Source organism: Anguilla rostrata, chromosome 17 (genome assembly GCF_018555375.3).
Source record: "Anguilla rostrata isolate EN2019 chromosome 17, ASM1855537v3, whole genome shotgun sequence".
NCBI lineage: Eukaryota > Metazoa > Chordata > Actinopteri > Anguilliformes > Anguillidae > Anguilla > Anguilla rostrata.
This window is the reverse complement of record NC_057949.1, coordinates 29960904-29988362: the sequence shown is the minus strand read 5'-3', so window position 1 is coordinate 29988362 and position 27459 is coordinate 29960904. Positions and strand designations below refer to the sequence as shown.

The window sequence follows — 27459 nt, the reverse complement described above, 5'->3', positions numbered from 1 at the left end:
CTCTCCTCTCTCTGTTTCTCTCTCTTTCTGCTTTCTCTCCATTCGTCTGACAGAAAACATTTCACACTCCCGAAGTAAGACCCCACCCATTTATCACCCGGAACTTGTTCCCTCAGTTTCATTTCTTGCTAAATGAAAAAATAGAAACTTTAATTCACTCAGTTTCATTTCTTGAGAAATTTTTTTAAAAAGTATACAAGTACAGATCGCACTTAATAAACTTCATTTTATTTTAAAAACATGATAGATCACACATTTTTTAAATATATAAATATAAAAGTCAGCAGGGGAAATAAAGAGAATGAAGGAACTCAGCACATGCATTGCGCCTCGAGAACACTGCTTTCTAGAACGCTTTTATGTCTCAGTTCTGCTGTTCTGCGGTGTTCCGCAGTGTTCCGCGGTGTTCCGCAGTGTTCCGCGGTGTTCTGCAGTGTTCCGCATTGTTTCGCAGAGTTCTGGGTTGTTCTGTGGTGTTCCGTGGTGTTCTGCAGTGTTTTGGTGTGTTCCGCGGTGTTCCGCCTAGTTCTGCGGTGTTCTGCAGTGTTTTGGTGTGTTCTGCGTTGTTCCGTGGTGTTCTGCGGTGTTCTGCAGTGTTCCATGGTGTTCTGTGTTGTTCCGCAGTGTTTTGGCGTGTTCCGCATTGTTCTGCAGTGTTCCGTGGTGTTCCGCGTTGTTCCGTGGTGTTCCGCGGTGTTCTGCGTTCTGCTGTGTTTTGGTGTGTTCCGTGGTGTTCCGCAGTGTTCCGTGGTGTTCTGTGTTGTTCCGTGGTGTTCTGGGGTAAGCAGGCGTTATTCTTGCCTCATTAGAAAGGTTATCAGTCGAACAGACCCCCAATCTTCCTTTTAAGGTAAGGCAATTTTCAGATTTGAGTCTCCATTATAAGAGTTTTAAAAATCCAACTGAAGAGACTACATGCCACCTCAAATAGCAAAATTACAAAATTCTAAAAGAATGACCCCGCCTTCTCCTCACATTACTGTCAGTAACGACCAATGAGTTCAATTTTAAGTCACTTGCCCAACCCAGCCGACATTCTCACGGCTAGCACTGCCATTGTGGAAGACCAAGCTCGCTTCCACCACACCCTAAATCTCACACAGTCACACTTACATTCCTACCTGTCACCTTAATCACCTTATTCATCTGAACCATCATCCTTATTGGCTGAAATGAGCCGATTTTTCAGCAGTAGCTGCATTTGCAGCGGCTGTCAGTGATTCAGAAGGGAAAACGGCCCTTTCTCTCCGTGCGTTAGCCACACAGTGTGCGGAACCTTCCGGGACCGAACTCCAGTGCGGTTGTGTGTCCCTGCTTGCCCCAGCTGGCCTCACTGTCTCCACACACTGAGACTCGGCCAGAGCACATCTGGGGAACATTCTGGTACATGCCATTGGAATTTTAATGGATGTTTATTGCTCATGTGTTTATTGCTCAAACTGGATTTAAAACCACACTTTCCATTAGCTCGCTTTCCTGAGCTGCTTATGAGACGCCTCTCACTCCACCGCTCGCTCTCTCTGGACACCGACTCCATTACATCATCAAACTCAAACCGCCCCAGTCTCGTCTCTGAGCCCCATCCGAACGCCCGCCTGACGACCTCTGATTGGCTGGGATTTCACTCTGATGTCTCATGCTCTCTGATTGGCTGGGATTTCACACAGATGTCTCATGCTCTCTGATTGGCTGGGATTTCACACTGATGTGTGCTGTATTGGACCTTTGCGAGGTCCTGTGGTTTGTCCCTGGAGGAGGGAAAAGAAAAGATTTCTGGCGGCAGAACTGTTCAGTCTCATCGCCAGGAGATGACAGGAAGCGCGTTTGTCCTCCTCTGTTTGAGCAGCCACCTGCAGCCCAGTCCGCCATGTTTTCCCATCACCGCCTTTGCGAACGTTTTCCTCTGGAGCGCAGTGTGTCCCCCTGGCTGACAGGAAGCTCCCTCTTGAACACAATTTGGATCACTAGTGGGTTCTGTGCTGGTGAGCATTCTTTTTTTCTTTTTTTTTTAAGAAATAGATTCCTGGGAAGAGTTAGAAAAAAAAAGTCCTCAAAATATAGAAAAAGCTCATCAGAAAAAGGGAAAACATTAAGTATATAACCCGCTCCCCCCCACTCATAAACCCCAGGGCTGCTGAACCAGGCTTCAGCCTCGCAGGGGCCCAGCTGGAGCTCATGGCTGGGCTCCGGCACCCTCAACCCCCCACAGCCTGCAGTCAGCCCCCGCAGCCCTGCGCCCACAATGCAGTCTGTCACCGTGCCCCTCCCCCCTCTCACCCCCCCCTCAAAATCAGTCTTATCGCTGCCCGTGCAGGGCAGAGACGGCGGGGGTGGGCGGGACCCCGCCGGGCTGGACCGCAGGGGGCCACACGGGCCCCGAGTGCAGGTGGTGGCAGTGGTGAGGGCCCGTGGGAGACGGGGGGGGTGGCAGCCAGGCTGGCTGGTGGGGGGGCGGGGAAGACGCCCAGAAGGAGGGAGCCGGAGGTGAGCAGGCCATGGAGACGGAGGCGGGGCTTGGGCCGTTGCCCCCGGTGCAGTCGGACGCCCTGAGCTTGGAGAACATGGCGATGGCGTCGGGGAAGCTGGGCGGGGTGGCGGGCGTGTTCCGCGGGGTGCACATCTGGGGGGGGGGGCACAAACACGGCACCGCTTAAACACCTCCAGCACACACGTCAAAAAACATCTGCACAGCATTCTCTCAAAGGCCCACTCCACATGTGGAATCAGTGTGGGAAATCCAGCTGTGCAGCAGGCAGGTCATGAGACAGGTCATGTGACAGGTCATGTGACTTCCAGAACGACGTGTTCAGTCATCTTTTGCTGAAACTCAGCATTCCTGCTCACTGCTAGTTTCCCTTTTTAGCTCATCTCTCCAGTCACACACACACACACACACACAGACGCGCACACACACACTCATCTCTCCAGTCCCCAAATCCACAGACCACACACCACCACATCTTCGTCACACACTCAAACAATCCATCACACACACACTACAGACACACAGACCCCACACAGCTCACACACACACTCACCATCTCTCAGTCCACCGCCAGACTACCATCACACACTCATCTCTCACACACAGCCAACTCACCAGAGCCCACCACTCATCTCTCACACACACACGTACCACACACTCATCTTCCAGCACACACACACACACCAGCATACACACACACATCTCTCAGACACACACACACACACACACGCCACTCTCCTCACAACACAACACAGCGTACCACCATCACTCTCCAGTCACACACACCACACACACCACACATTTTCTCACACACGCACACCACAACACACGACACACACACACTCATCTCTCCAGTCACACACACACACACACAGCGTACACACACACTCATCTCTCCAGTCACACACACACACACAGCACACACACACACTCATCTCTCCAGTCACACACACACACACAGCATACACACACACACACTCATCTCTCCAGTCACACACACACACACAGCGTACACACACACTCATCTCCCGTCCACCAGCGTACCACACACTCCCATCACCACACACACCAGCACACACCTCTCTCTCCAGTCCACTCACAGGCAGCTCTTGCACAGGGAGAGCAGCTGTAAAGGGAGAAGGCATCTTTTCAGGGCTTGTTATTAATAAACCTTCAGCCACCTCTCTGTCATTTCTCAGAAGGTTGCTACACATACAGCACCATGGAAATGTCTTTCCGTGTGTGTGTGTGTGTGTATGTGAGTATGTGTGTGTACACGTACCAACAGCCAACCTCTTGCCAATTTCAGGCTCATAACACACATGCATGCACACACGCACTTACATACACACTCACACACAGCAGCTGTAAGGTGATAAGCAGTGACAGGTGCCCTATGACCTTTGAACTGTGGGGCTCCTCTGCCTCTTAAGCACATGGACAGTTTCCTCCTCACAGTCCAATGGGAGAACTGCATACAGGACAGTGCTTTAGTGGGAGGAGCCCCCTGACAGCCAATGGTAGTGAGTACTGGTATAAACATATTTATTGTATATAAATATATATATATATACTGTATATAGTTGTTGATAATAGTTTATTATGAAGTTACTTATATGTACTCGCTGTGTTTTCTGTAACTCTCTGGCCAGATGAGTGCAGGACCCTGGACTCTGTCCCATCAGGCTGCAGTAGGCTGGTTGGCCCACAGTATCTGCACACTGTATAGATTAGTCCGTTTGCTCTTACCACCCCCCTCTCTCTCAGAAAGGGCCATGCGTGTAGCGTGTGGGCTTGGGCATGTGCACATGCACGTGTGCAGTTAGCAGCACGCTGCACAAGCTCCTCCCAGCCTGTGGGGGTTTGCGATATATCACCCACAGCTCCGCCCCCCCGGCCTCGCTGCAGGATGGAGAGACGGCGGAAAGCAAATAAACCCTCCCCCCCCCCCTCCCCCCCCCGACTTCCTGTCACAGCCTGCGGGAGTGTGATGCAATGGCTGCTCACTGTAAAAACAAAACCCAGGCCCTATGGCCACACACACACCCTGCCTCACACAAACACCCATACACACACTCCCTCACACACACACACACACACATACACACACACACACCCTGCCTCACACAAACACCCACACACACACTCCCTCACACACACACACACACACACACACACACACCGCCTACACCGCCTCACACAACAACACACCCCTACACAACACCCTCCCACCCCACACACACACACATACACACACACACACCCTGCCTCACACAAACACCCATACACACACTCCCCCACGCACACACACACACATACACACACACACCCTGCCTCACACAAACACCCATACACACACTCCCTCACACACACACACACCCTGCCTCACACAAACACCCATACACACACTCCTCCACGCACACACACACATACACACATACACACACCCTGCCTCACTCAAACACACACACACCCTGCCTCACACAAACACCCATACACACACACCCGTACACACTTTCCCTCACACACACACACACCCATACACACTTTCCCTCACACACACACACACACACACACACTCCCTCCCTCTCACACACACACACACACACTCGTACACACACCCGTACACACTTCCTCATACCTCTCATTCCTCCCAAAACAGGAAACATGCCTGTACACTTAAAAAGACAACAACAGCTGCAAAGCAGTGGGCTCACAGACGAATTGTGTGTCTGTGGGGGGGTGGGCTTGTTTTGAGCTTCATCTGCTTGCATTTCTATGTGAAACTGACCGCCTGTACAGAAGCTCAGCCAAGTCCACGGGCACACAGAGACTGGCTCTGCGCCTCAGCATTTCAGCTTTTCTCAGATTATGTAGTGATGTCCTCCCCCCACCCCACCCCAACCCCCCCCCAAAACAGAGGCACAACCACGCCAGGATTCCTAACTTCTTTCACACCCACAGGACAAAATTCCATGAGCGTGTTTTTTCGTTCTTTTATTTTTTTTTAACTAAATGCACTTACCATTTGATGGTGGTGGCTGGGGATACTGGCCTCTTGAAAGAAAGAGCTGAGGGCCATCTGTGTGGGGAGAGCAGAGGCTGTGAGAGAGTGGATTACTGGAAAGCAGGGGCACAACCGCCTGCGTGCTGGTGTTCGTTCCAACCAGTCGCCCCACTTTTAGTTTTCTTACGAGTCTATGAGCTAATCTGGTTCCCTCCTGCACTTGAGCACACAAATCTGTAGCTGCTGCTTGCACAAATGTCAGATCAAGGACTGAGCCAATTAAATAATTAAGAGCAGAAGTTCCTGAAACGGATCGGCACTTGTTGTGACGCCCTGCTGTAAATGGTGAGTGTGTTGGCACCCTGAATGACTCTGATGGGTGATCTCTGCCTCCACATCCGCTCTCTTACAAAAGAAACAGCTCCCACCCTAACTGCGTCTACGCCGGCGAAAACCGTTTGAGTTTTAAATCTGTAAACGCATTAAAATAATAATAATAATATTGCAGCGCTCATGCGGATTCTATTTCATTGACGTCATCATCGGTATCGTTATGTGTACAGAAGGGAGGAATGTAGTTCCTCTTGCACAAACTACCATTTCCTGTCTTTTCAAAGAAGGCCAAAAGCACAACCCACAACCACAGTTGTCACCATTGTTCAGTCCACCAGCTGTGTTCCATCCTGAACTTTGAGTTACTAATTCAAGCAACAGCTGGCCCTTCATTAACACACATACACGCCTTTTTTAAATGAATAGCAAAACTGCCTAGCTTATGAAAAGGTGTATTTACTGATGACGTTTAAGTCAAAGTCACATGCAGTGTTTCCATTAGTCTACATAAATCTAATCTCATACATATACATAAATAGAGCAGAAATTAACAACTTTAAGTCTTGATACATGTATACAATATTGCCAAATGGTGCCTTTTGATAACATTGTGGAGAATAATATTTCCTTCCAGCAATTATTTCCTTTGACAGGACTACGTAACAACCTCCATAAAGACATAATAGGCCTACTATCACAATTCAGCAACTCCGCCGTTTCGGCAGCACGTAATCACATAATGGGGTAAAATCAGTAAAATGGCTGTCCCTCAATGTGCCTGAACTCAAGATTAATTTATTCCCATGGCCTGCATATAATTCAGCCCGCTTCGCTTTACAGGCTTGTCAGCAGCCCTGTTTAACATAAACACATCACGTCACCGACGAAGAACTTGTTTAGATGCATCAGAGATTTCAAATCTAGGACAAGCGGCTGGGGGGGATAAGGCGTTGTTCTTAATAGCGTTATTTTTAAACAGCCCACGACACGAGTCTGTATCTTTATATTTAGGGCTATGATGCGGCGGGGGTCCACCTTGCACTGTATTCATTCATACACGAGACAGGAAGTTTATGGCGACTGCTTAAACGGTGACTGCGCGTGCTTGATTGTCAGAATTGAATGAATATAAAGGTCGCGTGGACCCAATCACCGAAGTTATGTGGCAGTCCACCTCGCGAGCGCTAATGAGTGGCTGTGACGCTGCTGTGTGGAGACAATGGATTTTCACAGGTGTGACGACGGCGGTGTAACCGTGTTTGTTTACAGGCTAACGTAGGCTATAACAGCGACTACTACACGCTCGAGGTAAAGTCCAACGTTCCATTTCCTCAAAACTCCAGCACCCTTCTAATGTAGTCGCTTAACATCATGCTAAATAGCCACATATAAACCCCAAATTTCTCGAGCCGTTTTGTTAAGTGCTCTGCAACTCGCCCAAAAACACAATCCAGTTCATTATTACTCAGAGAGCTTATTGGGTGGTGTTAGCTAGCTATGCAACATTAGCCTGCTTACCATCACATTCGGTCTATGATCCTATCAACTGTGTTAATGCAATCATCTCCGATCACATAACTAGCTCGTTGGTTAACTTTATGCTTTAAAAGAACAGTGCGTCGAAATCTAAATTTAACGAAACGGACGTTTATTGCAATACTCGCTGGTTCACGAAAACACGAGATACTTTGCGAGCGATGCGACCGACAGTGTGTGTCTGTTTCTGAAACGTGGCTAGCTATCAATCATTGTTAAAAAAAAAAAATACCACGTCGCCCACCATCCACTGCGCTGGTAAACTAGACGACAATTTGTATAGATTAGCTGTCTTTGAGCATGTCTTCCGGATTTGCGATCCAGCTAACGTGATTTGCAGTATGCTGGTAATATCACTAGCTAATTAACCAAATAAATCTCATAAATCAAATAACCTAGAAACAAATGTTCTGATAGATGCGTGTTAAGTTTCTGTTGACCTTTCAACTATATAGTTCCTTCTCATATCGTGAAACTTTTTTTAACCGTTGTGTCGAAAGCGCCTTCGTTTCACTCGCCCCTCTTTATACCCACGCACACAAACACACCTCAAACTGCCAATGAGCCGCTTGAAGAAGCTGCTTCGCCTGATCAGCGGCACAACCGGCGATCAAGACGAACTGGTTGATCATTACTTGGTGTCTGAGCTCCTCCATATTCACCGACATGACCCCCGTTCACGCCACACCAGACAACGCGTAAAAACAATGAGTAAATGACTACTCGGTATAGCCTGGGCCTCCCAACCTTCCTCTCCCCTTGCCTTCCAGTAACAACAAATATTTAAGTGTCATCACCAACAACAAAGGCCAATTCACCAGCCGATTGGACCTCTGAGTCCACACGAGGGTTCATTCGGACATTTTATTGGCTAGAAACAAACAGCCAATCATATACTTTAAATTCTTAGGGTCTGGCCGTCTCTGATTGGATACTGGACGAAATCGGTCATCATGTCTATTGGTCTTTCCAGTAATGTTTGTAGATATTAATCCGTCATTGGTCAAGTCTCAGTTGGGTTTGTGTTGTTTAATTTGTATTAGGCTTACTGGCGAAGGGCGTCGTTCGATAAAGCGAAAGAAAAACAAAATGGTACTGTACTTAGTATATAGTGAGGTAGGGGCTTTAGCAATGTACTGCGTTTATGAATTCAGGGGAATAGATTGCTAGCTCTTCGAGTTACTTGTCTAATACATATTTAAACAACCTCGTTCATATTACATATGCATGTCAAATGAGCACATAAAATTAATTCCCAAACGTTTCATTTTAATCATATGAATAAGGCCATAATACTTGAATTGGTATGGGAAAGAAAAGGAAGAAAATATGTCTAACATCACGCTAAGTGATACACATTTAAAATGTATAATGACTTATAACGACACATATAATAACTTATTAATGTTTAATAACTTTTCACTAAAGCTTTATGTAAATTTGCATTTTTTTTGCAACGGAAATCCATTATCAGTCTACTTCTACCTGTGGTCTTTCAAAATGTGAAAACGCTCCTTTAGACATACAGTATGTTCTGGAAAATAAGTAGCATTCAATTGCACAAAGGTTCTTGGTGTGCAATTAGGAAGGACATTAGGCATTGTTCAAATCGTTCACGGCTTGTTTGGACCAAGCACACGGAGACAAAACATGGATTATGTCATTCAAATAGCATTTTATCATATTTGTGTGGTTTTCACCACGTGTGTTCTATCATATGCTATGCGAACACCGTGGTTTACAACGGCCTGCTGCCATCGTGTGGCTAACAGTGTGTATAATCAGACTGTATATGTTTTTATAAAGGTGCGCTAGGACCCAGATGCGTGTAGTCTCGTTGTTCAGACATGGCAGACTCTAGTCCAACGAGGAAGGACGAGGATTTGGGATTCTGTAGTGAAATGCTCAGGTAAAGATCTAAATATATTTTATACAGTGGAATGAATGTGCATTATCTGCTTGAGCACGCTGTGTATGGATCGCGAGGTGGCTGGTTTCAGTGTTTATTCTGTTAAATAGGAGTTCGTGATTATGCACGTGGAGATAGTGGAATAGTTCGGTCACTTAAGCTAAGCAAAGTCCCAACCATTAACGGTCTCCAGCCGTAAGTCCCCTCCTCACCCAGACCCACCATATTGTCAGTTTCTCTATGGTCTTGATGTAGTTAGTTCCGGTGGAGATCATTCAGATTTGGAGGTAAGTTCCGGTGACGGACCGTGTTGGGTTCAAAGATGGATTCAAAGCGTGGAGCTATTTTTTTTACAGTCTCTGGTGTGGAGTCAGACCGGTTTTACAACTACGAGTATTTGCATGTTTTTGTTCACTCAAGCATGAACGTTTGCTCGTATAAAACATCCTTCTCCGTGGATCATTTTCAAAAACCAAGTGACTTTTTCCTGCAAAGAAAATAAAAATAAACCAGATCTTGTAAAAAGTGTGAAGTTATTTGTGTACAGGTGCATGCGCTACAACACGAGTATGCAATTGAGATTATTTTTCAAATAATGTACTGAACTTGTGGCCACATTTTAATGTGTGATCTGCACGGTTGCTTGGCAGCCCCTCCGAGCTGTTTTCCGCACGGTCCCGGAGCCACAAGATCCCGCTGAGGGGCCAGAAGGACTTCATCCCGGATGGGTCCGAGCAGCAGCGGCAGAGGCTCGAGCGCAGCCTGCAGGAACACTGGAACCTGCTGTCGGAGGAGCGCGTGGAGCGGCTGTGAGTCTCGCTCGCGTACAGATGGGTATTCGGGAGGCGCAAACGAGTAAAACGTGTTTAGCGCGGTAGCACATCTGCAGGGAGCGGCTTTTGAAAACGCCCGAGGCATTGTGTTGTCATACTAGCTGTGGCATCTAGGCAGCGGCGGTTATAACGGTTTTCCTTCTGCCCTCCCGTGTGTGTACACAGTGGAAGCCTCGTGAAGGGCCTGTGGATCCCCCAGGAAGGCGTGGTGGAGCTGCAGTCGCCTGCTGTGAGTCACTACTTGGGACGGGGAGGGGTGGGGAGGGTGGAGACCCGGGATTAATTTTGGAGCAGACTGATGGATTTGGAAACAACACCAGTGTTTACATGGCTCTGCAATTTTGCTGAGACATGAATAGAAGGTTACAGGGCTCTTACAGAAAATAGACCTTTATGTTAATTATAAACCTTTACATTTTTTGTTTTTGTCTGCACTAAGACAACAAAATAAAACTGCACTAAGAATATTCACAGTTGTTCGCTGATGATTCAGTCTGTGTGAGTTCCTGTAGTCATGTGCCATCCCTGTCATGTTGCAGGGGAAGTTCTGGCAGACGATGGGCTTCTCTGAACGTGGAAAGCAGTTTCTACTTCCTGAAGAGGCCCTTTACCTCATGGAGTGTGTGAGTGACACCTGGACAGCCAATCAGACTGGCTGAATGAATGACTGGGAATATGACAGCCAATAAGACTCTCTCTTAGTGAGACATTGAAACATGGCTGCCTGTCAGATTGAGTATGCAGTGTCCAGCTGTTGAACAGTCAGGTCTTTGTGAGCGTGTCAAATTGATATTTGTAAGCACTGATAATATCAATAGATATTAGACAATATTAATAAAGTCAGAGGATGATAATATTGCAATTCTTTTAAAACAAATATTAAAGAAGCATTTCTTGTCTCATTAATGACGCCTTGTTGCCTTCATATGATTGTGTTTATTTTTTTTAACGGTCAGGGGAGTGTGCAGGTGTTTTACCGGGACCTGCCTCTGTCGATCCAGGACGGTTATGAGCGGTTTCTGTCCCAGGAGACCGTGAGCCTTCAGCAGTATCAGGTACTGAACAGGAAAGGGCCTCGGCAAGCAAGCGCTCCACCCTCAACTTCAAATACAAACGGGGGAAAACGTAGATGGAATAGTGTTCTTGACATGGTGACTTAATTGAAATAATTCAGTACTAGACAGTGAAACGTAGCACACATGACCGTCCATACACAACCTGCCCGCTGTTAATTCAACTCTTGCGTACATATGAGTCTTCTAGGCACCATGTATGCGCTGTAAGAGTTGATTTAACACTGAACATTTACATGCATCAAAAACATCAAATGTATGAACATGTATGTAACAGTAAAGCGTCTCCTCACTCTCCGAAGGTGTTTGGCCATTTGAAGAGGCTGGGATACATTGTGAGCAGATTCGATCCTGGGTAATTTTATTTCCCATCATGCCCGTGTGTGATCTCCCCGGTGAGGCTGTGTCCTGTGGAGATGTTATTTGGGTGGTCTCTCTCCTGACTCCTGCCGTGTGTCCCGCAGGTCCCGCGCCCCCTCTCTGTACGAGCGGCAGCTCAACCTGCCTCAGGGGTCCGACCGGCCGGGGCGACGCCCGAAAAGGAAGCGCAGCCTCAGCCCCGCCCCCCGGTGAGCGGGACACGCCCACGCTCTGCTGAGAGCTGTCAATCTAAAACCGCATCAGCTGCCAATCAGAACCACGCTGCTCAGGCTTATATTGAACGCTGATGAAACCCAGTCAGTGAACTCCCATGTTTTACTTCAGTTTGTTACTCCTGTTCATTTTTGGTTTTCTTAGTGAAAAATTTTTTGGTTCATTTGAATAAACCAAAAATTGTTCAGTTGCGAAACCCTAAAGGTGTAACATATTGAAGTAAAATATTAGATTTATCTAATAAAGCATTTCCTTTAATGTTATGTAATCTAGCATTCTAGAGTTTGAGTCTAAAGGTTTGGTGAATTTGAGGCTGGCTGACCCTGAGGTTTGTCCCTGCAGGCAGTCAGACACACAGGAGGGGCAGTTTGGTGAGAAGATGGGGCAGGAGGGGCAGTTGGGTGAGAAGATGGATGTGGAACAGGAAGGGGAGGCTATAGACCTGAGGTCTGACTCCTCTCCGGTCCCAGCACCTCCACAGGAGGTGGAGGAGGAGGAGAGGGCAGGAAAGAGGGAGTCTATAGATACTGCGTCCGCCTCTGACCCCGCCCCTGGGCGGAGCTGGTGGGCGGGGCAGAAGGCGGACCCAGACCCGAGGCCGACGCGTCGCTCCGGACCACGCTGGGACTTCAGCACCATCCCCTTCCCGGACCTGGGCTGCGGGGGCCCGTTCCCGACCCTGGCCGCACCCGACCCTGCCTTCCTGCCGGGGCCCCTGTCCGTGGGGCCCTGTGACATCGCCCCCTGGCTGCGGGGGCTGAACACGCGGGACGAGCGCCTGTCTCGCCGGGAGCGAGAGCGCGACCGCGCCCGGTACCGCCGGGACGTGAACGAGGACCGGGAGGTGCGCCGCTGCCGGAACTGGGCGGAGTATCGCCACCTGCTGGAGAGGAGGAGCCAGCGCAGCCAGCGGGAGAGACCAGCTCACCTGTGGGAGGGGCAGGTGAAGCCCCTCCTCCAGCCGGGGCAGTACTCCAGTCCCGGTGAGAACCAGGACTGAAATATTACACCCGGAATATGAATATGAGTGGAAATGCAGTAACGGGGCGTAACAGTAATGTGCACAGAAACGCATTATGTGAGGTTATATTTACCTACCGGTGTTGCAGTCAGGATGAACGCTTCTCGTTTCTGACAGGTGACCTGATGAACGGGATCGGTGTGATCCACTCTTCCCATTGGCTGGAGGGAGTGACCCGGTGAGTGCTTCTCCCCTCTGAGCGGTCGCTCTCTGTCCTTGTGAGGGAGGGGCCTGTATACCCCCCCCCCCCCAGCTCAGCTACCCACCCCTCTGTCTTTCAAACCCACGTTAGGGATCAGACTGAGGCAGAAGCTCTCTTGAGCTGATATATACTGTGACTTTGCCTAGAAAAACCCAGAATTACTGCTGGGGAAGAGAGGCATTATGGAGCTCATAGTGGGTGGAGCAATCATGCTGTCAATCAGTGATATGTATGAACCAGTTGAGAGAGTTCTATGATGTGATTGGTTCAAATCCATGGGTCACTGGTAACGAAGGCTCTGTGTCATTCCCACAGACTGGGACCGGGCTCAGAGGACTGGAGCGTCGTCTTCAACGTGTACCAGCCGGACACCGTCGCCGACTTCAGGAAGACCAGCCCCGGGAAGCCTTACACACGCATGTGTGTGTGCAGGTAAGAGAGAATACAGCACACACCGCCTCACCTGTGTTCAGCTCGCAGCCTGGCTGTTATTACACTTCCGCACTGCAGTAAATCCCTTTATTACACATGAAAATGGCAGCAAGCGTTCATTGTGGTTTATGTCATTTTTGTAAAATGAAGCTATTGATCAGAATTAAGGGTGTGTCCGCTCTCCCGGTGACGGGGGCGACGTTGTGCCGCAGTTTTGAGGGCCCTGTGCCGGACCTGCGGACTCTGAAGCTGCTGGCCTTCCAGAGCGGGGACGTTCCCGTCACCTTCGCCGTGGTGGACCATGGGGACATCTCCTTCTACACGTTCAAGAGCTTCCAGCTGCCCACGGACCTGTCCCACTGACCGGACCGGACCGGACCCAGGAGAGCTGTCCCACTGACCGCACCAGGCCCAGGAGAGCTGTCCCACTGACCGGACCAGGCCCAGGACAGCTGTCCCACTGACCGGACCAGGCCCAGGACAGCTGGCCCACTGACCGGACCAGACCCAGGACAGCTGTCCCACTGACCGGACCAGACCCAGGACAGCTGTCCCACTGACCGGACCAGGCCCAGGACAGCTGGCCACAGCCAGCCGCTTCAGCAACGTCAGAGGGCCTCTGTGTCAAACCATGTAAACAGAAACTCTCCCGCCATTGCCGCTGTTCCCTGAACGCACGGGAACATTCCGGAACACTGACCGCCTCACAGGAGGGAGCTCCATGCAGAGACCTCCTCGCTTACTCTGCGCTGTAAGACGTTTGCGTGTGTTTCTCACGCAGAGTCCGTGTGTTTCTCACGCAGAGTCTGTGCGTTTCTCACGCAGAGTCTGTGTGTGTCTCACGCAGAGTCTGTGTGTGTCTCACGCAGAGTCTGTGTGTGTCTCACGCAGAGTCTGTGTGTGTCTCACGCAGAGTCTGTGTTTCTCACGCAGAGTCTGTGTGTGTGTCTCACGCAGAGTCTGTGTGTGTCTCACGCAGAGTCTGTGTGTGTGTCTCACGCAGAGTCTGTGTGTGTCTCACGCAGAGTCTGTGTGTGTCTCACGCAGAGTCTGTGTGTGTCTCACGCAGAGTCTGTGTGTTTCTCACGCAGAGTCTGTGTGTGTCTCACGCAGAGTCTGTGTGTTTCTCACGCAGAGTCTGTGTGTTTCTCACGCAGAGTCTGCGTGTTTCTCGCCTCATTGGTAAGCTGCGTCCTCTCTTGGTGGTGTTTCATTGCTCACTCTAATACTCTGAAGGGAATAGTCAGGTTTCCCAGGCTGCGTGCTCTCAGGCCCTGGTTCTGGGAACTCGCTGTGTGTTGTGGGGACGCGCTGTGTGTTGTGGGGACGCGCTGTGTGTTGTGGGGACGCGCTGTGTGTTGTGGGGACGCGCTGTGTGTTGTGGGGACGCGCTGTGTGTTCTGGGGACGCGCTGTGTGTTGTGGGGACTTGCTGTGTGTTCTGGGGGTGCGCTGTGTTCTGGGGGCGCGCTGTGTGTTCTGGGGACTCGCTGTGTGTTGTGGGGACTTGCTGTGTGTTGTGGGGGCGCGCTGTGTGTTCTGGGGGCGCGCTGTGTGTTCTGGGGGGAACGCTGTGTGGGGGGAAGGAAATGAGAGCCCAAAGCATGCTCTGTGTACCAAGGCTGGGAAAGATCCCCACAGAGCACCCCACACAGTCATCCATTACCGCCATTTAGTCTGACACCAGCGGAGAGGGAGATCGGCGACGGTTCTTTTTCATTTCAGATTTCTTGCCAATTCTGAGTATTTCCCCATAAGGCTGATTTTCCAGGAAAAATGTATAGCCTGTGCTCACTGAAAGATGCAATTAAACTTTTGTAATGATGTTCCAAAGCGCCATTTGTCTGTTTCCGACCATTTGAACGGAGCGGTTTTCTGGCTTTTTGAGTTAATGAGTTAATAACGTAATTTGTGCTAATGCACCGTTCACATTTCTCTCTGCGAAGAGCCCGCTGGAGCCCTCTTATTCCCCAGAGTCCCCTTCTGAAAGTTTCAATGCTTTTGGGTTTTTTTTTTTCCAGCGCAAATACAGCTAATATTTCATGCACATGTACAGTGCTGTGTGTGGTGGAGGTGAACAGAGCTGAAATGTCAGGCTGGTGCATTTCCTCAGTATCTTTAGCCCTGCAGCCTGGGGCCCTTTGTGTGATGTGATAAGGAGCTCTGTCCTGGTTGCCCGATCCCCCCCCCCCCCCCCCCCGTACTGAAAGCCTTGGAAGTGCTTGCATTTGTCACTCTAAGCTGTCTTTCAGGATGTGTACTGGCTGTGACACGTCTACGTGCTCTACCTGCCCGCCCCCCCTGCCCCCGACACCTCAAACTGAATTATCAAACAGACATTAAATTTAACGGAAAGGAATCATCAGATGCTGTTCAAGTTAGCACTTTGAGCCGACTATTTGATTTACCAGCAATAAATCAAATGCAGATTTTGAATAGAATGCATATTAGGGCCATATTTAGCATAACAAAAAACACACATGCTATAACCGTGCATGTTCTTTGGACCAAGGAGCTTTGTCCTACCTTGGACAGAACAGGTGCTTTCTCTGCTCAGAACTGACTGGCACAGACACCTCTGTTCTACTGAGGTGTGTCTTTATTGGTTACTACAAAAAAACAACTCATTAAAACCGATTCTCTTTAAAGTCAAAACTACAATAAGGACACTTGAAAGAAGTCAAATTATTCAACATATGTAAGAAATTACAAAACTTTCAACGAAGAAACACGTAAAACATTTTAAAATCAAACACCAAATTCATGTCACTGAAACACCTGCTGTTCTACTGACGAGGGCCACATTTTCTTGATCGTACTCTGAACTATACAATCTTGGGCAGTGGTTCCCAAACTCACTGAAGGTTTGCAAGATAACTGCATTTCAGAGCATGTATAATGAAATCAAACAGATTTTGTGTTCATTTTCCCCCGTGAAATCTTTGCCAGATTAAACTTAAAATTTTAAAGGTCGAGTCTCGGACATCGTGTTTTCATGTTACCGGGGATGCGTTCCCGGGACCGCCGGTGTCTCTTGCGGTCAGTACCTTCGTCTTATTGCTTTATGTCAGACCTCGAACCGTACAGGTTACCCAACGTGCTTTGCCGAGGGGTACAGCGCTGTATTCTTAAGTTTGCTGTTCATCAACACAATTCTTGAAACGCAATTCGTGAACCCCTCCCCGCCCCGGTTCTGACGTGACGTCGGAGAAAGAGGACGAAGAATTATTTCACCTTCATTTCCATTTGACAGGTCAATATCTACTTGCCTTGGAGCACCGGGGGGAGAAATCCGTTTACATTGCAATTGAAGTTCAGGACGTTTGTGAACCAGATAAAAAGCGCGCGCTGTGGTCCCGCTTTCCCATAAGCGCGTCTCCTGCGGTAGGCTACTGCTCGTCTGCAGGACTCGCGAGCGATCGCTCCGCACCATGAAAGCGATTTGGCTCGTCTGTTCGCTCGCTCTAGCCGGTAATTCACAAACGTTTATTTTATTTTCACTTTGCATAAAGAGTTCAGTGGGCTGGGGCAAATTCATTTTTATTATGTAATTCATGCGATATTATGATTGAAACTCGTGAATTGGAGAATTGAACACGAATTGGAATTAGGACAATTTTAAGCAGTAGTTTGAAAAAAGATTGAAAAAAGTTTTTGGACTTGGATCTAAGACACTGTACTGGAATGGAATAATTATTTATATCTCATCATATATCCTATATCTGGAATTGTATTGGGAATATTTTTGTTTAATGGATGTATGCATATTGTATAGCAATTGACTGCTAGTTTGGCATTTAACCATTAAAGCTTTTATTTAATCATTTAATGTAAAGCTTGCAGCTGCTTTTATAGAGTAAAGTAGGTGTTGGCAGAATCTGCTTATCAATTCCTGCTCTTTTGTTTGAGTTATTAAAGCAATGGGAGAAATGTCATTGACATACCAAATCAAATGTAAATTGTTATCGATCGCAAAAATGTTTGCTTCATAAGTGAAGCGGGCGAGCTAATGGATTTAAGGGAGGTGGTGTAATTCCATTGCGAAGGGAATATTGACTTGGAATTATGTTTTTTGAATTCACTAAACATTGGAAGCGGTGATATTGTATCTGTATTGAATGTGACCGTACGCAGAACATGGCAACTGTGGTGTAAGGTTGAAGACGTCTTAAAGTTTTTTCTCAGGTACCACAGAATCAAATTAGCTCTACCGCAAACATTGGCGCAAAGCGGAAATTGTGTTTGGCCCCAGTTCAAACGTACAAAGTAAACAAGTAAAGTATGTGTATGTAAACTCAGGATTCCGTGAATCCATCCAAGAGATTAATAACTAATGTCTGGATGACATAAACCAGTGGTGTCCAAACTTACCTGAGAAAGCCACACATGTTCAGGCTTTTCCAGCCAAGCACTAAAACAACAAAAATTAAAAAAGGTATTTTTAGAAGACCCTGGTCCATTTATTGGCTGTATCGGGTGTTTTAGTACTCTGCTAGAAGAAATCCTCCGCCCAGAACTGGCCAGCCCAGGATGCCCCAGTATGAAGTGTAACACATGGGATTGGAGATCACAGAGCACTGAGACGAACTGAAATGGTTCCTACATGCTGTTGTTTTCTTCAGCCAATAATTAAGTTTTACTCCTGTTGTCAAGGCATTAGGACATCCATCTCTCCTCCTTATTCCACTATTTTGTCCAACAATGTCAATTATTTTCCAGGCGAGGTGTCTACTCAGGAAGACTGTAGCTACCAGAGTGTCCTGGATTACCTGAACCTGACAAGAATCAATGAGATGTTCACAGCAACTCGCCCTGTGACCGACTGGACACACCCTACGGTGGTAAACCTGGACGTGTACCTGTACGTCATCCTGGCGGTGGTGCGTGAACTTCTGTTTCTGGCGCGATCTGCCCTTCTGTTTCGCCAGACACGGCAGCTATTTGTAGCATTCTGATAACACTAAAGCACGGCGTTCTGACGACACTAAAATAATTACATGTTCTGATTACATCTGTCCGGATGAGTAAATGCTTGTCACACCCAGGTAGGGACATAAGAGCTGGACACAGGAAGATGCGGGAATTCTGGATAACTCAGCTTCAACTACGAACATAGACAAACGAAAAAACATTCGCCCGTCACCCCAATAAAAAATTTAAACAAGAATTACAAAATAAATTAAATCACAAATCGTTGCTTTTCGGATCAGTTCTGCCTCGACGTACTCCCTCTCTCTCTCGTCGTCGTAAGGGATCCCCGGTCTCAGACACCTACAGTGGAAAAAAACACTTTTACATCCAGGACTGCTTCGTACAGTAACACAATCCAGATGTGTGATTACTTAACCAAGGCGTGGTCCTCTAATTGCCCTGAATTCCTCCCGCAAACCTAGCTCTGCCACAACGTGCTTGCAAATTTATTTCATGCGCTCGCGTGTGATTTTATTTTTCGCTGCAGATTTTGTTTGCTGCATTTGTAGATACGACGGTGCTAATAGCTTCACTGTGTTAGTCAGACAGATGTGGCTGAGAAGTGTAATTAATTATTTACAGCATAAAACTCTGGCTTTCTGTTCATCTGCAGATTGAAAAGTCCCAGACCTTCGTGCCCTTTGTCTGGGTCACCATGGTAAGTTGTGTCTGAAAGCACGTGCGAACAAAGCGCGCGGGAATAGAACCGTTGGGACTTGCTGCTGATGAATGCAGTTCCCGCTAATGGCACGACTAGTTCTGCTCAGTGTGTTAATAAAATAGTTAAGCTGCTCTTTCAAACGCAGGTCAAACTTAAAGGGAAATCATACATTTTTTAGGCCTTCCAAGCATTCCCATGACGTGTAACACCAGCATTGATTCCTGGTATGAAAGATAAAAGCTATGAGGAAAGACTTGAGGTGCTTAATCTCTTCAACCTTAGTAAAAGGAGACTCAGGGGTGATTGTTCAACCCCTTTATGAATTTAAAAGCCTCAAAGTGAACTACAAGACATTCTTCAGGTTGAGGTCTGTTAGTAGAATGAGGGGACATAAATGGAAATTAGCAAAAGGTTAATTGCGTACAGACATTAGGAAGAATTTTCACACAGAGAGTAGTCAACTTGTAGAACAGCCTTGCCGGGTCATATAGGAGAGGCAGAAACTCTGGGGATTTTCAAGACTAGGATTGATATGTTGTTAGTTACTATCTAGTATGTAGGTAATCAGAGCACTGATTTAGTCAGGAAAATGGTGAGCTGAATGGCCTGTTCTCGTCATTATGTTATGTTACGTTATGTAAGGTTTAATCTCACAAAAAAGTACAGAAAAAACATGCTGCGTTTGACTGCAGCTATGATTTGACTTCACTACGCTGCAGACAGATGCACCATGTTCTAGTATAGTATTCAAATTAGATTTAATATAGTTTTTAATTAGATTGAACCTTACATGCTAGTGTTATACGTCATGGGAATGCTTGGGAGAAAAATTATTTATTTAGCTTATTCATCGTAGACCATGGAAGATATGAGTTGAACATAACCGACTTACATTCTCCACCGTCTACGATTAATAAATAAATGAAATATTTTGCTACTGCTTTTATCCTGTCATCATAGGCCATCATGCAGACCTGGGTCAAATACACATTTGTTTTGGATTCAAATACGTTTCTGTGCTCTATTGCTCTTGCCTGGTGTAATTGAGCCTGCCAATATAACCAGAAGGCGGGGTTTGCACTCTCTCAGAGTATTTAATTGGTTCCAATACAACAGACACGATAAGTAAAACGTAGAAAAGTATTTGAATCCAAAACAAATACGTATTTGACCCAGGTCTGCCATCAGGTTTTTAGATTGTTAATTGATGCCATTTTGTATGAACTGTCTATTTTTTGAAAATTGGGAATAGACCTTATTTCCCTAGTGGAGAATATCTACAGGTAATCTTCTATGTGTGACTTCATCTCCCTACTGCACGCTCAGGAATGGAACAACGAGCTGATCTCCTGGAACCCGGAGCAGTTCTGCGGAATCTCCAAGGTGTCTGTTCCCAGGGAGATGCTGTGGCATCCTGACCTCACCATCATGGAATGGTGCGTTACCTGCTGATTCACCTCCGCCTTTACTTTGGATCAGTTAAATTTTGTTGCCTCGTTTATATGTAACTGTTTGCAATATAGCACAGTAAGCACAGTGTGGGACTTTCTTCGCGGCATGCACATAAAGAGGACAAGTGATTCCTCTAGACATGGACAGAAAAACTATCAGCTTGTTAAAACTCTGGAATTGCAGTTGTGCTTGGAATGAAAACCGGAATACTCAGGGGGGGCCCAGGACCGGGTTTTGGGACCACTGCCCTAGCCCATCTTCTGCTTCAACCCCGCACCTGTACCCTTCCAGACTTAAATCAGGTTCTCTCTGCAGCAGAGCCTGCATTTGGTTCTCGTTGAGCAGCTATCATGTCTGTATATAACTGTGCTGAAACCGATCAGCCTATGCATGGGGGCTACCCCTCCCCCACCCCCTCCTGGATCTATTGCTACAGTTTACAGTTTTAAAATCTTTAAAAGAAAATAAAAAAGAGGGTATGGAATTTTTCCCTATTCTCTCATTTCTTCCTTAATTTTCTGCTAGGATTTTCAATTTGTCCGAAATGTAATACATTTTTTCCTTCCAATCAACAAAATCCAAATGAGCAAATAACTCCAGTAGTACAAATCCGGTGGTAAAAAAAATTTGTGAATAGACCAATCAGTTCATTTTGTTGTATACTGCATAGCACATAATTTTGGTTTTACTTTATAACAAAACCAAAATTATGTGCTAATGCAGTATATAACAAAATGAATTCATTTATTAAAAGTGTGGTAAACATCGATAATCATAATAATATTACTGTCTGTGTGTCTGCTTGCAGCACAGAAGATACTGACAAAATCTTCCAGAAGCCATACATTCAGTTCACTCATCGTGGCTCAGTGTCCATAGAAGATGGCCTCAGAGTAATCAGCACCTGCAACATGGATGTCTACAAGTTTCCATTTGACACGCAGAGCTGTGTTATTACATTCCTCTCTATGATCTATACAGGTGAGCTCCTCCCCTACAGGTGAACTCTGTAACCCCCAGCCTCTGGGCCAACAGTACAGATGAGCTCCACAACCCCACGTCTCCTACAGGTGAGCACTAGAACCCCGCATCTCCTACAGGTGAGCACTAGCACCACACTTCCCCAAAAGGTAAGTGCTAGAACCCCACGTCTCCGGTAGGTGAGTGTTAGAACCCTTCCTCACCTACAGGTGAACTCTAGAACCCACGTCTCCTAAGGTGAACTCTAGAACCCCACGTCTTCTACAGTTGGACTTTAGAAACCCACGTCCTCCTACAGGTGAGTGCTAGAACCCTACATGCCCTACAGGTGAACTCTCGAACCCCACCTCTCCCTCAGGTGAGTCACTAGAAGGCTTCCTCCCCTTCAGGTGAGCTGCAGAAGCAGCTGACAGGCTCTGTCCAGGGTTTCTGTACCATGTGACCTGCGATGCGACTCTGTCCTGTGTGCAGATTCTGAAATTCAACTGCTGCCAGCCTCCAACTCCTCCTGGCTCACGCGCGGGTCCCAGAAGTACCTGCAGACTCAGGGCGAGTGGGACTTCCTCAACATCTCTGTGGCCAAGGGGAAGGTCTCCTTCAACGGGCAGCGGTGGGACTCGCTCAAGTACACGGTATGGACGCAGCGAATCAGAGCCATAATGTTTTTCAGCAGTCTCAACTTCCCACCAATCCAAAGCCTACGATGAAGGTTCATCCTTGCTTACGTATTTAGAGTAAGAATTGAGGCTGTTCTTCCTCTCCCTGTTCCCCTGCTTCCCATCTCTCTCTGCCTACCCCCTCATCCCTTCGTTCTTTCTCCTCTCACTTTCTCTCTCTCTCTGTCTTGCTCTCTATGCAGATCACCATTAAGAGGAGGCCCATGTTGATTGTGATGCACTTCCTGTTACCCCTTCTCTTTTTCCTCATCCTGGACCTGTCCTCCTTCCTGATCTCTGACACCGGAGGGGAGAAGCTGGGCTTCAAAGTGACCGTGCTGCTGGCCATATCCGTCCTGCTGCTCATCCTCAACGACATCCTGCCTGCCACAGCCGGCAGGACCCCTCTGATAGGTAGGGCCAGTCCTCCGGTCAGCGGCGGATCTCGCGAGAGCGGAGGTGGCCAGGGAGAGTGAGAGGGTGAGCGCTCCAGATGTGGAGGTCTGGCAGGGAGAGTGAGCGAGTCCAGATGTGGAGGTCTGGCAGGGAGAGTGAGCGAGTGAGCGCTCCAGATGTGGAGGTCTGGCAGGGAGAGTGAGAGGGTGAGTGCTCCAGATGTGGAGGTCTGGCAGGGAGAGTGAGAGGGTGAGTGCTCCAGATGTGGAGGTCTGGCAGGGAGAGTGAGAGGGTGAGCGCTCCAGATGTGGAGGTCTGGCAGGGAGAGTGAGCGAGTGAGCGCTCCAGATGTGGAGGTCTGGCAGGGAGAGTGAGAGGGTGAGCGCTCCAGATGTGGAGGTCTGGCAGGGAGAGTGAGAGGGTGAGTGCTCCAGATGTGGAGGTCTGGCAGGGAGAGTGAGATACTGAGTGCTCCAGATGTGGAGGTCTGGCAGGGAGAGTGAGCGAGTCCAGATGTAGAGGTCTGGCAGGGAGAGTGAGCACTTCTGAAACAGCACCTGTTCACCTGGCCTCTGCTCTCCTGCAGCCAACTACTGCATCGTCACCTTCGCTTGCCTGCTGCTGAGCCTTCTGGAGGCCATACTGGTCAAGCACCTGATTGAGAGAGATGCCACAGCAGAGGATCCACCTGAGGGGTCTCACTGCAAGCCAGGTGACTGCAGCACAACTACACTCTGCTCCTTTAGATTACACTACATCTACATTCAGCAGGGTGACTGCAGCACAACTACACTCTGCTTCTTTAGATTACACTACATCTACATTCAGCAGGGTGACTGCAGCACAACTACACTCTGCTCCTGACTGCAACACAACTCCACTCTGCTCCCACGGATTACATTACAGAATAAGTCACTTCTGTAAGTAGGTTTTTGACATTGCCGCTCTCGCTACCCGCTGATATTTCAGAGGCGGAGAATGGGAATGAGTGCAGCGCCTGCAGCTGCATGGAGGACGCCGCGGTGGTGTGCGAGCGGGGACGCGGGAGCGGTGGACTGCGCGACTCAGTGAGCGATGCGCAGCTGCTGCAGCTGGCTTCGCGGAAGCTGCAGGTGCTGAGGCGGAGCTGCCTGACCCGAATGGCGGGACGGGGGCAGCCACGGCTGCCCTACTGGGAGGGGGTCGCCAGGCGCATAAACACGGTCTACTTCTGCCTCTACCTCCTCGCCGTCTGCTCATTCCTGCTCTTCCTCGTCCTGGAGTGGACGGCCTAGTCATGCCATTTCACAAAGTCACCTCAGTAGCTTGAGACTTTGGAAGAACTGAAAAGCTGTTTTGTGTGCGGCTGAAGTGCTCTATCCTGATTCCTACTTTATTCCTTTGCTGTCTGGTGTCTCGAGAGCTTTCATGTGTAAGTTGCTCTGGATAAGAGCGTCTGCTTAATGCCTGTAATGTAATGCATTTAGCGACTGGTATCATAAAACCAGTCGACTGTGTCATTGTAATCTAGCCTACAAAAACGATGCAACATTCATATTTCAAAATTTAATAAATACTGCTCCTCTAACCACAAAGCTTCGCTTATATGTATTGTGTTGCAACTAAGATATGCTCTGGATAAAAACGCATTGTATCAGCATATTTAACCATCCTTTAGCTGCGTCATCATGTAGGCCATAGTGCACGTTCTGCCTGCTCGTAGGCAACTGCCTCCCTCTTGCGGTTAACTTTAGTGTATTTTTAAATTGACATTATTTTCAGCAAATGACCATATTGCAGTTACATGTCTGGTGAAACACAAGTAGACTATCTAGACTTGTAGCAGCCAGTAAACAAATACACCTTCCAATCTATATCGGTCTAACATTTGGGAATATGCTGTGTAGCCTACACTTTGTTGCCTATATATCACAAAGTGAGTACTTGTTAATATTATTATTATTATTATTATTATTAGAGAGGAATATGATGATGAATAATACATCAATAATGATGTAAGAATAACAGCACATCAATAATACAATAAATACTACTACTACTTAGTAGTAATAACAATAAACCTTTTGATTTATCTGATTTATCGTACTTATGCTATAGCTCACCAATTAAATTAACCCTTACAATGATGGTCATAAGGTTAGACTGGTAAAGTTTTAAGGTGCTACAGCTCTCTAACTTCTTCATCAGGTAACATCTGCTGAAGAAACCAACTTATTCATAAACTTTTACATTCTAGTTACACTATGCATTCAGGTAATTTACCATAAAAACGTTGTAGTCTGGAATGTGTAGCCACAATGTCAACAGAAACTCACAAATAAATTAAATGAAGAAATGATAAATGGCCAAGACGTTAAAAATTGTTTAAATTACTTGCCACAGATCACAGGTGATTTACATTTTTCTTGGTTAAACATCAGGTATAAAACCCTTGTAAACCGTTTCCTGTTTAAGATTTCAAGATACTCAATTTGTAGGTGACAGACACCACCAACAAAGAAAGCAAACTGTGTTTACATACTTATGTTAACGACATGCTGAGAGATGTTTGCATATGTTTCAGATTATACTATTTGCTAACGGTTGCAAACTGGCAAACCTTGTTGCAACCACAAGCTCCGTTCATTCCGTTCACTCCTTAAGCAACACGAATCTGTGTCGCAGAAATGCTCTGGATCTTGGTTCATGTACACCATCTTTGGCGTTTCGTGACCTTTTTCTAACTTCAACGCGTGCGCAGTGCATTCAGCGGACGTCATCAGTAAAACGATGTGTTGTGTTCAGGGAAACTACGGTAATATAATGGTTTGAAAATGAGCGATGAAGTTGCCGTTTTCATTAGCATTGGCTACCACGCCAGTGTTACCACGTTTACAACTACGTGTAGCTAGTTTAGCTAGTTAACCAACTGATTCAGAAACAAGGTGGACAGTTTAAGCATTCTGAGGGCCAATTTAAATTGGCCAACAGTCAACGGTGAATTCGACTCGAGCGGCAACCAGGTAAGTCGACTGGGCCAGGTAGCTAACTTACTAACATGAGCACATCTTGGTAAGGTTAACGTCATAGTGTCGAAAGATGGTTTGCGGTGGCAGACTAACTAGCTAACGTTAGCTGTCTAAGTGGGTAGCGCTAACTAGCTCCCTTTGGCTGCTTGCCTTAACTGCCAGAAAACTTGAGCTCAAGGTAAGATGTTCCTTAAGACCACTGTTGGATATAGCAAACGCTCAACTTCAAGCAGTTGTTTATCATTTTGGTGACATTAACCAGTTATTCTAACGTTAGCTTGGGAGCACTTTGTTAGACTAGGTCGACTGTTAGCCAGTTGTGTGCCTTTAGATTTGGCACTTAAATCAGCTAGCTAATGTTACTTAGGTTGGACAAATAGTCTAGTTTGCTAGCGTGTAATGTGAGTAGCTTGCAGGTGTAGATGATCGGTATACGGTAGCGTTTGCTAGTTATCCCAAAAGGAGATGGCGAGCTGCTAGGGAAGTTTGCTCGCAAGCGGAAAAGAACATGGGTTACTTATAAATTAGACTTGTGCGGTAGGTAAAAATGCAATAACAGATGATTTGTGGCTGTATGAAGTTGTGGACAGAGCCAAAAGGCCTTCCCGAAATAAATTTGAGGATCTGAATATAAAACAGTGCTACTCCAGGCTTCTTACTCTGGTAGTCATATGACTATGATGTATGAGTACCTGAAGTTTGCTCGTTTCACGTGCTTTGTACTACGATACTTTACTCGCCAACAAGCCGGTAAAGATGTAGACTCATTAGTTTAACTATACGAAACCATAAAAAATCAGTGTTTTCAGAATATATTTTGGAAGCAATCGAATTGGCACTGTATAATTGTTTTTGTGTTTTGTTCTGTAGGTTTTGTGGCGTAGCAGCTGACGTCAGCACAGCCCGTGTCCAGTATGGCGGGTGGTATTACGGAGACGGGGGACCCCTACTCCCCTTATGCAAGTACCTCCTCTGGTTTTGTGTCTTTCATGCGGGGGAAAATTCGGCAGTGGCTCTAGAGAGCTGTGGACACACAGTCTTGCCTCTGGTTCTTGGGGCCTGTTTCTAAAGAGTTGCATATTGACATTCTTTTGGTCTTGCATACACAAAACAAACCATCAATTCAGCATGTGAGCCCTTGTGACATGTCCAGGACAAAGCACTGAAAACTGTGTGTCCACACTGTACACAGTGCAGAATATGAACCTTTCTCCCCCTATAGTGTGCATCGATCTTTAAAGTGCACACGTACTTGAAACGTAGACGTAGCTGCAAAGTCCATTCTCTTGTTTTTTGTGATAAAGCAGTGAAAGAAACCACGTGCACAGTTTGTAAACATTTGATGAGGTCCGTTTCTGTATCCGAACGGTTTTACGAAGCAGTTATTGAAATCTCAGAGTTTTTATTGTGCTGTCTTGGTGCCTTTATTGCCTTGTAGCTTGGCCATTAAATGGTCATAAATTGGTCAGGGCTGTTAGATGAGCTTCTGATCTCAGAGGTCTGGAAGCAGGGACATCTTTCCTCCAGTCACTAAATAGATTTTCATTAGAATGGATCTGTTAAATTCATAAGTGAGTGACCCTTCTGTACTCTGTCATAAAAAGGACAGTTAGTCCCAGACGTCCGGTGGTGATGTTTGTCTAAAGTGGCGAACGAAAGGCGCGTGGCCCCACTGGGGACATCTTCCTCTTCCTCAGTCGGCTTTCTGAAAGGAGGAAGTGCACTCACTCTGAGGCCGGTTCTCTCCTGCGGTGACAGGAAGTCTTCAGCCGGCTCGCACGTCAGCAAAACGGCGTCACGTTTTGCATTTCTGCTGCCTCAGCGTCCCAGCGGGCTGAACGTTTGCGCAGACGCTGGACGTTTGCGCAGACGCTGGACGTTTGCGCAGACGCTGGGCGGTGAACACTCAA

At 47.2% G+C, this 27459-nt stretch overlaps 4 protein-coding genes across 12 annotated transcripts in view; 3 read left to right on the top strand and 1 right to left on the bottom strand.

Moving 5' to 3' along the window:
• Positions 1-209: 209 nt before the first annotated feature.
• Positions 210-8153, bottom strand: LOC135242940 (UBA-like domain-containing protein 2). Its single transcript, XM_064314291.1, has 3 exons — positions 7910-8153; positions 5511-5567; positions 210-2620 (listed from the first exon to the last, which is right to left on the bottom strand). Exons 1-3 carry the CDS (start codon positions 8027-8029, stop codon positions 2297-2299), a joined length of 501 nt encoding a protein of 166 aa, XP_064170361.1. The 5' UTR covers positions 8030-8153; the 3' UTR covers positions 210-2296.
• On the top strand, positions 6978-15250 carry tsen54 (TSEN54 tRNA splicing endonuclease subunit). Of its 6 annotated transcripts, XM_064314283.1 has the most exons (13): positions 6978-7133; positions 9168-9270; positions 9921-10079; positions 10269-10332; positions 10643-10726; positions 11060-11158; positions 11479-11531; positions 11641-11745; positions 12113-12753; positions 12909-12969; positions 13309-13425; positions 13638-13834; positions 13995-15250. In XM_064314283.1, exons 2-12 carry the CDS (start codon positions 9209-9211, stop codon positions 13786-13788), a joined length of 1596 nt encoding a protein of 531 aa, XP_064170353.1. In that variant the 5' UTR covers positions 6978-7133; positions 9168-9208; the 3' UTR covers positions 13789-13834; positions 13995-15250. The 6 variants fall into 6 exon arrangements, with proteins under 6 accessions (XP_064170353.1, XP_064170352.1, XP_064170356.1 ...); XM_064314282.1 differs by having other exon boundaries at positions 13638-15250; XM_064314284.1 differs by having other exon boundaries at positions 7027-7058; positions 13638-15250.
• Positions 15251-15376: 126 nt separating this feature from the next.
• Positions 15377-24115, top strand: LOC135242939 (5-hydroxytryptamine receptor 3A-like). 3 transcript variants are annotated; one of them, XM_064314289.1, is made up of 9 exons: positions 15377-16895; positions 18144-18304; positions 19009-19053; positions 20383-20492; positions 21317-21489; positions 21961-22121; positions 22349-22559; positions 23128-23253; positions 23511-24115. In XM_064314289.1, exons 1-9 carry the CDS (start codon positions 16856-16858, stop codon positions 23813-23815), a joined length of 1332 nt encoding a protein of 443 aa, XP_064170359.1. In that variant the 5' UTR covers positions 15377-16855; the 3' UTR covers positions 23816-24115. The 3 variants fall into 3 exon arrangements, with proteins under 3 accessions (XP_064170359.1, XP_064170358.1, XP_064170360.1); XM_064314288.1 differs by having other exon boundaries at positions 15377-18304; XM_064314290.1 differs by lacking the exons at positions 15377-16895; positions 18144-18304; positions 19009-19053 and adding an exon at positions 19557-19648.
• Positions 24116-25262: 1147 nt separating this feature from the next.
• The window catches only part of tmem104 (transmembrane protein 104), a 28240-nt gene continuing 26043 nt past the window's right edge, over positions 25263-27459 (top strand). The window contains exons 1-2 of one of the 2 annotated variants that reach the window (XM_064314987.1): positions 25263-25543; positions 26420-26508. In XM_064314987.1, coding sequence (XP_064171057.1) covers positions 26464-26508 — 45 coding nt within the window. In that variant the 5' untranslated portion in view covers positions 25263-25543; positions 26420-26463. Of the gene's footprint in view, positions 25544-25597; positions 25728-26419; positions 26509-27459 lie in introns of those variants that run through there. The other variant, XM_064314988.1, reaches the window with a different exon arrangement.